General features: G+C 38.2%; 1 protein-coding gene and 1 long non-coding RNA gene across 5 annotated transcripts in view; one reads left to right on the top strand and one right to left on the bottom strand.

The window, feature by feature from the left end:
* Window positions 1-10,332, bottom strand: part of TTK (TTK protein kinase) — a 50,126-nt gene extending 39,794 nt beyond the window's left edge. For 2 of the 4 annotated variants that reach the window (XM_077903282.1, XM_077903281.1), the window contains exons 1-9: window positions 10,144-10,332; window positions 8,840-8,980; window positions 6,007-6,229; window positions 5,548-5,654; window positions 3,168-3,311; window positions 2,006-2,120; window positions 1,773-1,845; window positions 1,587-1,678; window positions 68-155 (exon numbers count right to left, since the gene is read on the bottom strand). In XM_077903282.1, coding sequence (XP_077759408.1) covers window positions 68-155; window positions 1,587-1,678; window positions 1,773-1,845; window positions 2,006-2,120; window positions 3,168-3,311; window positions 5,548-5,654; window positions 6,007-6,229; window positions 8,840-8,978 — 981 coding nt within the window. In that variant the 5' untranslated portion in view covers window positions 8,979-8,980; window positions 10,144-10,332. Of the gene's footprint in view, window positions 1-67; window positions 156-1,586; window positions 1,679-1,772; window positions 1,846-2,005; window positions 2,121-3,167; window positions 3,312-5,547; window positions 5,655-6,006; window positions 6,230-8,839; window positions 8,981-9,985; window positions 10,005-10,143 lie in introns of those variants that run through there. The other 2 variants (XM_077903279.1, XM_077903280.1) reach the window with 2 other exon arrangements.
* Window positions 10,333-10,377: 45 nt separating this feature from the next.
* Window positions 10,378-13,798, top strand: LOC144317217 (uncharacterized). Its single transcript, XR_013383156.1, has 2 exons — window positions 10,378-10,632; window positions 13,542-13,798. It is a non-coding gene; the product is annotated as an uncharacterized LOC144317217 (long non-coding RNA).
* Window positions 13,799-13,866: the final 68 nt, after the last annotated feature.

The following is a 13,866-nucleotide window of genomic DNA, read 5'->3' on the forward strand; positions in this document are numbered from 1 at the left end:
CCAGGACCAGGACCCTTTACTCCTGTTCTCTCACATGCTCCATGTAAAGATTTAAAAATCAAAATACCTTTAAATGTCTCAATTCACTGGAATCATTTCCACTTGATTTAGATCCAGACACAATTATATCTCGGCGTTCTGATCCAGAGGTCTGTCTATTACCCACAAAACAAAATTGTTTTAAAGCTTAACTTGAAATTAATCTTTATAATGTGTTATTTTTTTTCCATTTTAAAGTTGAATTTTTAACAATATGTACACTTAATTAGAAAGATTTTTTTGAAAAAAATTTAAATAGCATAATTACAATACAAATGTAATTAAATTGTATCTAAATTAGGTGCTGGCAGTGACAAAACCAACAGAGATAGGTATTACTTCATTATGTATTAAGTAACAGTTGTAACTAAGTATGACTGTGGTAATGGAGAATGGAACAGCAGAATATAGGTAAAACTAAACTTCAGATTGAAGTAGCTTAAGGACCAGAGTACAAACCTTCCCATGGGCCTCTACCATGCCTAGCAGATAGTCTGTCATTACAAACACCAAGAAAATGACTGGCTTGGTTTTGTTCTTTTTTTATACTGGGAGAAAGTCTCCTTTATTCTTCATCTAGGTGTTTGAAGTGGAGACAACAAAAGTTATCTTCTAGATTTTGGATAACCAAAATGCTCTCTTAATATCTATCTTTGGTCAAGCCCTAAGCATGACAAGATTTTAATTAAAGAAGATGCCAACTAAAAACAAGCAGTTGTACTTTTGAAGTTTATTTGTAAAATGGTTCTCTGGAATCCAAGGAGGCTTTTTAATAGAAATAAGAAATCAAGAATGGTTAGTTAAGAACAGACCAGAAAAATTTCTTTAGCTAAACTGGAATACTAGATCCCATTTTTTAAAAAGGGATAAATACCCCAACTTGAAGGAAGGAGAACACACTGGATATGATGAGCAATATTTCATTTCTACCTGCCCTGCCCCACCTCTTGATGCTCTGGGCTCTGAAGCAAATGAGCGAATTAATCATCTTTCCCACTGATGGCTGCTCTTCTCCTTGAATGAACTAGTAAAGAAATTCTAGATCTCTTTCCACTCTTGCTATGAAGACTTTCATATATATGAGGAAGAGAGTCTTACCAGAGAGGTTACTTCATAAGCAAGAAATGTCCAAACATTTGTTTTTACCCCAGGGACATCTTCATAAACTTTTAAGCTTAATATTGATGTAATATTTTTTTCTCCTTCTTTCCTAATTTGTTAATCATTCCTTTAGTTTTCTTTTTTAAGATTTTATTTTTAAGTAATCTCTACATCCAAGATGGGGTTCATACTCACAACACTGAGATCAAGAGTAACATGCTCCACCGACTAAGCCAGTCAGTTGCCCCCCATTCCTTTGATTTTTAAAGAGTGAAAAAGCAAAATAAAGTCATATTTCCTACTCATTCCTTTGTCCTAATAGCATTTAGAGACTTGGTAACCTTTAATACTAAATATTTAATCATAATTACTATTATGCAATAAAGGATTCTGTCATCAACCTTTGAGTATTGAAAACAAATTGAAAAATTAAAATTCAAACATACCTTTTAGTAAAACTTGGTAAAACTGAACCATCTGTCTTCCCATAATCCGGGCTATTTAGAAGGTTAACTGGGACTCTTCCAAATGGGCATGACTAAAAAAATTTTGAAAGATTTAGTAACTAACTAAAAAATAAACATATACCTTACTGCTATCATTTTAATCAAGATAGATCAAAAGTAACTTACCCGTTTAGCTTTGTTTGTTTGTTTCAAGGAATTTCGATGACCTATCTCTGCATCTTGAGGGGGCAAGTTCTCTCTACACAGAAAGAAAATATCCCAATTTTTAAAAGAATAATATTAACATATGTATTTCTATTAACTGCTAGTATTTTTACTGTAATGTGAAAATACATCTGCAGATGTATAAATAATGTAAATGTATGATGAACACTAAAAACCAAATTCAGTTTCCTTACCCATACAAAAACCTGGCTTTTGTAGTCTGTCCTCTGGAATCACAACTGATGTTCCTATTCTGTAAATGTCCAAGTGAATTGGGGAATGGTTCTTGAGTAGTCAATACCATAGATACTGTAAAAAATTTTCAAGTGTAATTAAGTTTATTAAGACACGAGAAATACACAAAAAGTAATGGGACACCTAGGTGGCTCAGCAGTTGAATGTCTGCCTTCGGCTCAAGGCATGATCCCAGAGTTCTGGGATCAAGTCCCATATCCGGCTCCCTACGAGGAGCCTGCTTCTCCCTCTGCCTATGTCTCTGCCTTCTCTCTGTGTCTCTCATGAGTAAATAAATAAAAATCTTAAAAAATAAAAAAGAATATCTAAGAAGATAATTTATAGTAAACATTCGTTCCCAAATATGACATGCAGACATGAAGATGTTACAATTCTCTAACTATACTTTGTAATTTTCATGACATACCTGTTTCCCCAGAAAAAAGGCACAGTCCCTATTTCTAAAAATAAAAAGTCACTCTCTTGCTTAGACTGAATTGTTTTTAATGTGTTACTAATGGGTTTGATTAAAGAAAAAAAAATCCAACAGGGTTAATAAAGATTTTGTTACTCCTTAAAGTCCTACCTCCTTTACATCTAAAATTTAATCTTAGATTTTGATCATTCTACAAAGATGGTATTTTTTTTTTTTAAAGATTTTTATTTATTTGTTCATGATAGACATAGAGAGAGAGAGAGGCAGAGACACACGAGAGGGAGAAGCAGGCTCCATGCCGGGAGCCCGATGCAGGACTGGATCCCAGGACTCCAGGATCGCGCCCCGGGCCAAAGGCAGGTGCCAAACCGCTGAGCCACCCAGGGATCCCCTACAAAGATGGTATTTTAAAAAAAAATATTATCCTGAGGGTTCCTGGGTGGCTCAGTGGGTTAAGCTTCTGCCTTTGGCTCAGGTCATAATCCTGGGGTTCTGGGCTAGAGCCTCACATGGGGCTCCTTGCTCAGCAGGGAATCTGCTTCTCCCTCTCAGTGGCCTGCCCCAGCTGCCTGTGCACCCATGTGCATGCTCTCTCGCATTCTCTAATTAACAAATAAAATCTTCATAAATAAATTATCCTGAATTTTTTGCCACAGAAAAGTAGTAGTACACATTAATACATTTACCTGATAAACTCTTCTTTTCCTCCTCTGAAAGCAGCTGCTTCTTTTGAAGGTTTAAATTCTGAATGGCAATTTCCAGCATTTCCAGTGGTACTGCTCCACATTCTACAGCTTTATGAAGAAGTTGTTTACTTTTTTTGAAATTACCTAACAAAGTAAAAAAGAATTGTCATTTTAATGCAGCAATCTTCTATTTCTCAGATACTTATTCATCAGGATCTAGGGAGAAAATTTAAAAATTTAAAAGGTTTAGGCAAAAATATTTATTCCAAGATTCATGTACCTTATTTCATTAGCAAATAAAGCAATTTCTCTCTTCTGGTAATAATGCCTGTCAAATAGTTTACTTATGTAATATGTAGTTAGCATAATTATGCATTAGTTTATCACTACTGTCTGTTTTCTTTTCTTTTTTTTTTACTGTCTGTTTTCAAAAGTAAAAGAAATATAACAAAGTAGTATAAACTAGGGGCAGTAAAAACCAAATAAAACGAAACTTAGGGAATTTAGTAAAAGGGAAAACTAAACCCTAGATGTTATTATAGTCCTAAGAACACCAACCTGTTACAACACAGTATAATTATCATTCATGACAACATTTAGTTATTAAGGTTGACATCTTTTGCTAAAGAGAATCCTCCATCAAAAGGATCTATATTTTAAAAAGTAATAACAGAGATTAGCCTTTAGCTACCAGACTTAGCTATACCATCCCAAAAATGCAAAATAATTGAGATTATCATAATTATCTGAATACAAATAAATTACCAAATTTTCTTTCAACTGCAAACCTACTCAATATATTTTGTCTAGAATTTGATTTATCAATATCAAATGTATACATCATGGATCATATGGAATGTGTTAGCATTTATGGGAGCCACTCAGCTATGCTATACACTTGGCACTTAGGATTTAAAAATGATTGAGAGATGGCTTCTAGCTTCTGACAGTTTACAAATTTTAAGAATATAAACATATCTGATAGTGGCTTAGTATACATTTATTCAGAATAGTGGTATTTTAGGATTTAAAATTTTTAGAGCAGCAAAAGAAAGGTAGGCTTAGATAAGAACTAGTAAGTAGGGAGCTTAACAAGGTCATAGACCCTTTTGAGAGTCTGATAAAAAATGTGGAATGTCCACCAACCTTACAAAAATATATATACACACTTAACTGCACATATGATTTCACAGATGCACATAATTCCTGAAAGCCTATTCATAACCTTGTTCAAAATAATCACAATTTTGACCTTGAGGCCACTACTACATTGCAGTGATAGTTTATTTCTTTTTTACAGATAACAAAATTAGAGATTTTCAGTATTTATGTGTCCTAATGTATAAAATTTACAGCTGCTATTGATAGGCCGTAATACTTCAACAAATAAGTAGAATGAAGGAGAGAGGGTATTAAAGGCCTGGCCAAACTTACTCTAATTAGCAAGGAGGAATCAATTTTCCTAGGCAGAAAAGGAATGATTTTTTTAAAAAGTCACCTGACAGTGCACAGGATGGATTAGAGATGATTCAGATCACTAGGCCTCAAATCTTGTAAATAAGTAAAAGTTCAGGGTTCTCAATCCATTTCCTGAGGTTTTGCAATGTTTTTCTCCAACCTCAACCCTGGGAAATACACTCCAGTGACTAAGCCCTGCTTTGGGCACCGGGATGGGGATTCTGGTTGAGCCAAACCAATAGTGATAATGTATGCATACTGGTAGTAAATGGGATTGTGGTTGGAGCAGAAATAAGGTAGAGGGAAAATTAGAAACATGTGGTCAGAAGGCAGACTGAGCACAGATCCAAAAGCCCTGGAAAATGAGAAAAAGAAAAGACTAAAGAATGGGTAGGCTAAAAACATCTGAAGAGATTCTCATGGTTCTGTCCAAAAAAGTCCAGATTACACAAGAATCAAATGAACAAGAAATAAAAGGTCCTACAGTAGTTTGCTTTGCCTTTTTAATTAAAAAGGATAACTACCAATTAATGCTACAATTATATTTTGATGTGTATCTTGGTATTATGAAACCAAGCATAAGGAAACTTTATCTAAGTGCCAACGTAAGTATCTTATGTCCTTCTATCACACAAATATTCAGTGAAAAAGCTACTTTCCTTTAGACATTTCCTGAATCTAATTAATAGCACAAACACAACTTTCCGGCTTATTTCCAGGGATTATGCCTCACAAGTAGAAAAGCTAGTATAACAAATATTCTCTGCATTTATACGTCAGCGGCATTCTTCCCCCACATTATCTGATCAACTTTCATGCTTTTTGCCGCAGAATTCCACTTCATATATATGATTTAACACTACAATGTGAGTTACAGCAGTAAGCAATCTATTAAAATTTGGACTTGACATTTTCAAATTACCTTGCGATAGTTCAAATTGTGCAAAAGATATATGCACGAAAGCAAATTTCTTGCAGTTTGCTTTGGCCATATGAAAGTAGTCACGGGCATCGTCCGGCTCCTGAATACTGTAATAAAGATTTCAGAGTCAAATTTTAAGAAAAAGGACAGAGCTACCTAAGTTTGAGAACTCCTCATTCAATTTTCCAAGGAACGTGGGATATTGTTTTTTTCTGTGCGTAAAATTAAATACTGATAAGTTGATTTTTAAAATGTTTTTAGGCAGAGTCCAGAATATGTAACTTTTGTGGAAATACGTACATAGTAAACAGAGTTTACAATATTCACTTGTAAATTCTAAACAAAAAAATTTGGTTAAGAAATATTACTTTTCTTACAATCAACCCTGACATATTTCTTTTCATAATGTAGTTATGTGCTATGTATGTAGTTAAACGTAGTTAAAAAGTGAATACTTACGCTTTTAATTCAGCAAATCTCACTTGAATTTGAGCAAAACTCTCATTTTGCCCATATTTATCTGGAGGCAGGGCTTCAATTGCTTGACTATAACGACCAATCAATTTATTTAAAAGAGCATCATTTAGAGGGACACTGTTTTTCTCTAGTTTGAGCAACAAATTCAACCAGTCCTCTGGGTTGTTTGCCATCATCATAATTTGATTAACAGTTCCCGAGTTATCTGAACAAGAAGAACAAAATATACCATAACAAATGCCAAATTGCACTTTCCCTTCAAATTAGTTAATAATTTGTATTTTTGGTATAGATGTACATAAACTCCTTAAAACCTTTAAAACTTCAACAAGTAAAAAAAAAAAAAAATAAAAAAAAATAAAACTTCAACAAGTCATAAATATAAGCAACTTATTTATTGCATATATGTCTTTATAAGAGTTTATCTTACTCCAAAAGTTACATATTTTGAAGGAAAGAAAAACTTTGGAAACAGTTTTCTTATAAGTAGCTTTTTAAAAAGACCATATGTAGTCTAAGGAAATTTTATGCTCTACCAGCTTAATTCTATTTCAGCACTCTAACTATCCAAAGAAAACCTAAGCCTCTCCCACCAACACCTATAACAACTTTTTTTTTTTAAATCTTTTTTTAATCTTATTTATTTATTTATTTATTTATTTATGATAGTCACACACACACACACACACACACACAGAGAGAGAGAGAAAGAGAGAGAGAGGCAGAGACACAGGCAGAGGGAGAAACAGGTTCCATGCACCAGGAGCCCGACGCGGGATTCGATCCCGGGTCTCCAGGATCACGCCCTGGGCCAAAGGCAGGCACTAAACCGCTGGGCCACCCAGGGATCCCACCTATAACAACTTTGTTAGAAAATTCATCAATGACTTACTCATTAAAGATTTTAAAACTTACTGTTGCATTCTTAACATACCCTTCTTTACCTCATCCATCCAACACAATCTCCATATACCTCAAACTTACCTTTAACCCAGTCAAACAAAACCAATTTATAAAAGATAACCGGTATGGTTATTTTCTTCTCCCTCCAAGTTACCTCCAGAATTTTCATGTTGTGATTGATTGATGGATTGATTGATTTACTTACTGTCAGTCATTTTAAAAAGACAAATTGAATTAATATCAGTCTCCTGTTCAGGATATTTTAGTCATTACTCACATTATTACATTCAGATTTCTCAGAGAAACTATCATTTCTATGAGTTTTAGTTACCTTCAATAAGGGCAAAATCTTTGCTTTTACAAAAAAAATTGTTGTTTCTACTTTTTTACTAAAACATAACATGTTCATAACTCTGCTTTTTAATTTTAATCTGGGCTGATATTAATTTCATTTTCCACTTTTTTACCTCCCTTCCATTGCCTTCCTAAAAAATTAGTATGAAAAATGTCTAAAAACCACTGTTTGCAAATGTATTCCTCATGCCTCTGAGTACTCCATTCTCTCCCTACTCAGAACTTAAATTGTGTCTTTATTGTGCTAGTATTCAGTTGATGCCAAGCATATTTCACAGTGCAGCACAGTGAATATATAAATTCTTGTCACCTAGAAACCATGGTTTTAAGCATCTATGGATGCTTATAATACTTACAATGACTTATATCCCAGCTATCAATATATGTCAAGTATTTAGTTTTGAGTGAGCTAAGAATTTTAAATAAGGACTCATCTTGGTGTGCAAGCTTTGTTAACATTATTTAAATACACATAATAAAGTATGGTAATATTCTAAGATTTTGCTTAACACCAAAATGATCAGTTTCTAGGTTGTTCCAAGTGAGTAGGATCTGCCATCATGACTAGACCTCAGGGTCTTCCACTTATTTTCAATCCCTCACCCATTTAATGGTCAATATAGATATAACAAATTTATCCAAAAGTCACATTTCAAACAACCCCAACAATCTGAAATAAAGAAAGAATTAGGCTTCTGACCTAACTGCTCATAAAGCTAGGGTATTAAACTTTGGGGACTTTCACTCTTTCATCATCCAATAAAAATTTAAGTATCTACTAAATGCCAGGCACCATTTTAAGCTCTATAGATATAGCAAATCAGACAAAAGTCATGCCTTCATGGAGCTCACATTCTCGTGGAGGAGACAGATAACAAACAAATTCATGAGTAAATTAGATATAAGGTGATTAGTGCTATAGAGACAAATAATACAGGGAAAGTATATACATGCTCACACCAGCAGGTTGCTAGGTGGGCTAGGAAAGGCCTCACTGAGAGGACCTGTGAACAGACTTGGAAAAGCTAAGAGCAGAGAGATATCTCAGGGGCGATGTTCAAGGCAGAGAGCAAGAACAAAGGCATTGGGGTAGGTCTAGCATATAGGAGAGAGCAGGGAAGCCACAGTCACTGAAACAGAGTAGGCAAGAGAGAATAGAATAAAAGAAGGAGTAATAGTAGGATAAAAGAAAGATTCTCCCCTATCAAAAATTGAGTGTTTGACTTTAAGTGTATACATCATTTCATTACGATTCATCTGGTTCTCAGTTTGCAGCAAAAATGAAATGGAAAAAAATGGCATATCTACTATTGGCAGGCGTATCAACAAAAAGAACAGCTGACAGTAATGCAAGCATTAAGAGTACACTGTAAAGGGTTTCTATTTTTAGGAATGCAAAAAAAACATGGGAACATTTCCACACAGAAGGGTTAAAATACAAGGTGTTTGTAGTCTAATTGGTAAGCAACAATTACTGAGAAAAAGTGTATTTGTGAAATGCAAGTGGTTAACACTTCATTCCTTAACCTTAGCGGGCACTCAAAGAAAAGAAACTCACCTGTAGAATCAGCAGAGACTTTATTCAAGCTTAGTTCATCAGTAAGGTCTTCATTTTTAAATTTATTTTTAATATCTCTCACTTTGTTCATTATAGAATCAATTGTCAATTCTCTGCCGCCTACGTCTTCAGCCTCCATTTCTAAGGCAAGAAAAAAAAAAAAAAGAACTGGGCATCATTCCTTTTTACTAGCATTAAAGAAAAAAGATGTTTTAACTAGCCTTTTAGAACCCAGAAGACTAAAGTATTTGTTATACTATCACATCTAAACACAGATATTATCAGAGTAGTATTTGTGAAGCTATGTGCATAAAAACAACAGCATATCCTTGTAATTTGTCCAGCAAGGTTTCCAATAGGCCAGGTACACCTTTTCTTCCCAAAAGAAACTTCAATGAAGCCATTGCACAACACAGAAATTGCTGCCCGTCCTTACTTTCAAACTTTCCATTTTTCTTCCACACTTTCACTTTTTCCAGAATTATTTCCTCTGGGCCATGTGCAAACCCTTTTTTTTTTTTAATGTGAGGGAATGTTTGCTTGGATTCTGGCAGTGACATATAGATATAAAGAATGTTTTTGATAGTGATAATAACCATTCCTTTATTCACCAGCTGTATGCAAGCCAATCTGCACATTACAAGTGCTTCCAAGGCGTATTGCCAAAATGCAATAAACATTATCGCCTTTTATTGATGAATGGGATATCAGAAGGCTTATTCTTATGCCTATTTGGCAGAATTATGATTTGCTATCTTAAATCATGCTAAAACCAAAAAACCTACTGTATTCTTCTAGCACCGAGCACTTGCTCACCTGCATGGTGGTGATGCTGCAAAGGGCAGTTCATCCTGTCACTCTCAGGTTTGAGATTCTCAGACATTAACCCGGTGGCCCAGGGTAAATACTACCAATACCGCCCCTGACCTCGAGTTTTGACAGTGAAAAGGGGCGATAACGTGGGCAAGCCAGACACCACTGGCTGAAGTCGGGTTCAAAAGGTAACTGTCAGAACGAGGTCACCGTTTCCTCTCCCAGTCCTAAAACACCAGCCAAGAGGGCAAATCCTTTGGGAAACGATCTCCTGTCCCCAAAACTGCCCCCAGGGGCCCGCCAGGCTCTCTCTTCGGCGAAGTACACACCCACCTCTCGTTTCCTGGGTCCTCAGCAAAATCGCCCCCTCCACCCACCCACCCGAGAGGCGGAAGCAGCGAAGCCTCCCCTCCCCCTCCCTTCGTGTAGCCGCGCCCCCCCCCCTCTTCTACCAGGCCCTGAGTCCTCCCCGCCTCGCTCTCACCACTCACCGGCCCTCGCGGCTAAAGAGCCCCACACACGGGCCGCCGCCGTCCCTCGGTGTGTGTCTGCGAGGGAAGAACACCGCGGGAAAGCGGAATCGGGAAGAAAAGATGGAATCCAGATCCCTCTCCTCAAACACTTTTGAATTTCCCCGCCGCTACCGCCGCGGCTGCCGGTTGGTCAGTTCTGGTCACGTGGGAGCGTCTGCCGTCATTGGCTCGTGCGCGTCAGCGCCGCCCGGGTGCCTGGGATCGCCCAGTTCCGCCGCGGGAGGTCCTGCGCTCCGACTCCTCCCGGTCCGCGCGGGCGGTAGCGTAGTGCTGTGGCCGGGTGGGGGGGGCGTCCCGGGTGTCACCAGGCCCGGTCTCCTGCCTTTCCCCGTCGTAGGCAGCCCAGATTCTCGCCGGGGAGGGAGCCACCCCTGGGCAGGGCTACCTGGCGAGAGGAAGCTAGTGACGGAGACCGTTAGTCCCAGCATCAGGACCTAAACGATGCCTGTGAGTCGGCCCTTCCCGCCTCGGTGCCACCCGACTGGGTCCTTCACCCTCCCGCTGCCCGGCTTAGGGGGGACGTGCAAGCAAGGATCTTTCTCGGAGCCGCCTGTACGCCTGCTGCCTGCGCAAGGATCTCCGTGCTTTTTTGAACTTGAGCTTCCCCTTGGCCTTCCCGCTCTAAAATAAATAACTCCGCGCTTCCTCTTGCAGCCGAGCCCTCCCTCCCCTTTGTCAGAATTCAGCTCGGAATACGCAAGCCCGTCGGGAAGGCAGCGGCCGGAACTCGCGGGATCAGCCCCCTTCCTCCCAATTTGTCCCCTTTAAGAGCTCAGGCGCCTGCAGGGAAAGGGCACCTCCCTTGCTGGGCCTTTGCTGTTAAAGTGGCTTTGTGTTTCCATGTTGCGCACATTCTGCTACAAACATCGGGGTGCAGGTGTCCCGGCATTTCCCTGCATCTGTATCTTTGGGGTAAATCCCCAGCAGTGCAATTGCTGGGTCGTAGGGCAGGTCTATTTTTAACTCTTTGAGGAACCTCCACACAGTTTTCCAGAGTGGCTGCACCAGTTCACATTCCCACCAACAGTGCAGGAGGGTTCCCTTTTCTCCACATCCTCTCCAACATTGGTGGTTTCCTGCCTTGTTAATGTTCCCCATTCTCACTGGTGTGAGGTGGTATCTCATTGCAGTTTTGATTTTTATTTCCCTGATGGCAAGTGATGCGGAGAGGGACAAATATTATATGGTCTCATTTATTTGGGGAATATAAAAAATAGTGAAAGGGATTATAGGGAAAAGGAGAGAAAATGAGTGAGAGCATCAGTGAGGGTGTCAGAACATGAGAGACTCCTAACTCCAGTAAACGAACAAGGGGTGGTGGAAAGGGAGGTGGGCAGGGGGATGGGATGACTGGGTGACGGGCACTGAGGGGGGCACTTGACGGGATGAGCACTGGGTGATATGCTATATGTTGGCAAATTGAACACCAATAAAAATAAATAAATACATAAATAGATAGATAGATAGATAGGCAGCCTGGATGGCTCAGCGGTTTAGCGCCTGCCAGGGCGTGATCCTGGGGACCCGGGATCAAGTCCCAAGTCAGGCTCCCTGCATGGAGCCTGCTTCTCCCTCTGCCTGTGTCTCTGCCTCTCTGTGTCTCTGTGTCTCTGTCTCTCATGAATAAATAAATGAAAATCTTTAAAAACAAATAAATAAATAAAAATATTTACAAAGATAAAAAAATAATAAAGTGGCCTTGTGGTTCAAGGCACCACTTTCTCTTCTCTGCCAATTGAAGAGAGGTCTTTGTTGTGTCGGCATTAGGACATCTGTTGTGTGGTAGAAAAGGCTGGTTGGTTTTGTGTATGTGTAAGAAAGGAACTACAGAGGTCCCTTGTTAACTCCAAAATTGCCCTGAGAACCCTTGCATTCCCAGGTCTGGCTAGGCACTTAGCCAGCCAGGAAGCCTTTCCTCACTTAATGCATCTTTCCATGTCTACTGGTTATATATTTATATTTCAGCAGAACAGAGTCATCTGCTTTGCATGGTTGGGTGATCACCACCTCTACACCATTGTGCCTAACACTGCATTTACCTGGAAGAAATTGGTTATTCCACCAATTCTTGTTGATGTCTTAGGGACTGATTCAAAACTTGCATTTTCCTAAAAATACACCCTAACATTTCTTTCTTTATCCTCATTCCTTTGGTGATCTCCAGTCTCAATTTAAAAATATCAACTGTATGCTAATGACTCCCAAATTTATATGTCCAGCTGAGTTCTCTCCCCTGAGCTTCAGAATCATATATTCATTGCCTACTTAACATCTCTACTTACCCATCTCATAGGCATCTAAAAACTGAAAATGTCCAAAACTGAGCCCCTGATCTTCCTCTCCCTTATCCCCCAAACCTATTTCTTACAAAATCTGCTCTGTAAAAGACAATTCCATTGTTCTAATTTTTAGGTCAAAACCTTTGGTGTATGCATGACCCCACATCCAATCTACAAACAGACTGAGTTAGGTCCAGCAAGGTATTCCTGAAATGCTACCACTCCTCCCCACCTGCTCTGCTACCAGCCTAGTCCTTCATCACTCACTTGAATTATTGCACTAACCTCCAGGCTGGTCTCCTTGCTTCTCTTCTTCATCTCACTTCAAATTATTCTCCAACACAACAGAGTAATTTTAAATCACATCATTCCTTTGCTCAAAACCCTTCAGAGCTCCTTGTCTCACCCAGAATAAGAGCCAAAAGTCCTTACAATGGTCTAGAGCTACACTGTTCGGTATGGTCGATTAGCTACATAGGCTATTGAGTACTTCAAATGTGGCTAGTGCAACAGAGGAACTCAATTTTTAAATTAATTAGGTTCATTAAAACCTGACATTCTGGGCAATTATTGGAAGATTTCTATGTTTAGAACCTGAGTATGTGAATCTACTTTTTCAAATGTAAATCTGTGACATCTACATGTAGATTAAGTACTTTCAATGAAAGTGCTTATAGGTTTTACATATAAATACACCCTGGATTTTGAAGACTTAGTATGAAAAAATGTAAAATATATTATGGATAATGTAAATATTGATCATAGTCTGAAATATTTTTGATATATTGTATTAAAGTATATCATTAAAATTAATATCACCTGTCACAGACCAGAGGCAACTAAGGAGATATGATAAGTAAATGCAATAGGGTATCATGGATTGGATCCTGGAACAGAAAGTGAACATTAATGGACAAACTGATGAAATCCAAATAATAAATAACTGTGACTTAGTTAATAGTAATGTAACAGTTTTGGTGTCTTAATTTTGACAAATGTATCACAGTAATATATGATCTTAAAGATAGGAAAATTGAGTAAAGAGTATACACCAATTTTCTTTTTTTTTTTTTTAAGATTTTATTTATCTATTCATGAGAAACACAGAGCACGAGAGAAAGAGGCAGAGACACAGGCAGAGGGAGAAGCAGGCTCCATGCAGGGAGCCAGACGTGGGACTCGATCCCGGGACTCCAGGATCACAACCTGGGCTGAAGGCAGCGCTAAACCCCTGAGCCACCTGGGTTGCCCATACACACCAATTTTCTATACTACATTTGCAACTTTGTGTAAACCAAAAATTACTTCAAAATAAAAAATTTATTGAGATTTAATTTCATCTGTTTCTTTGTACTTTTTTAATATGGCTAAAGGAAATTTGACAATTACATATGTGATTTGC

Source organism: Canis aureus, chromosome 7 (genome assembly GCF_053574225.1).
Source record: "Canis aureus isolate CA01 chromosome 7, VMU_Caureus_v.1.0, whole genome shotgun sequence".
Lineage (NCBI taxonomy): Eukaryota > Metazoa > Chordata > Mammalia > Carnivora > Canidae > Canis > Canis aureus.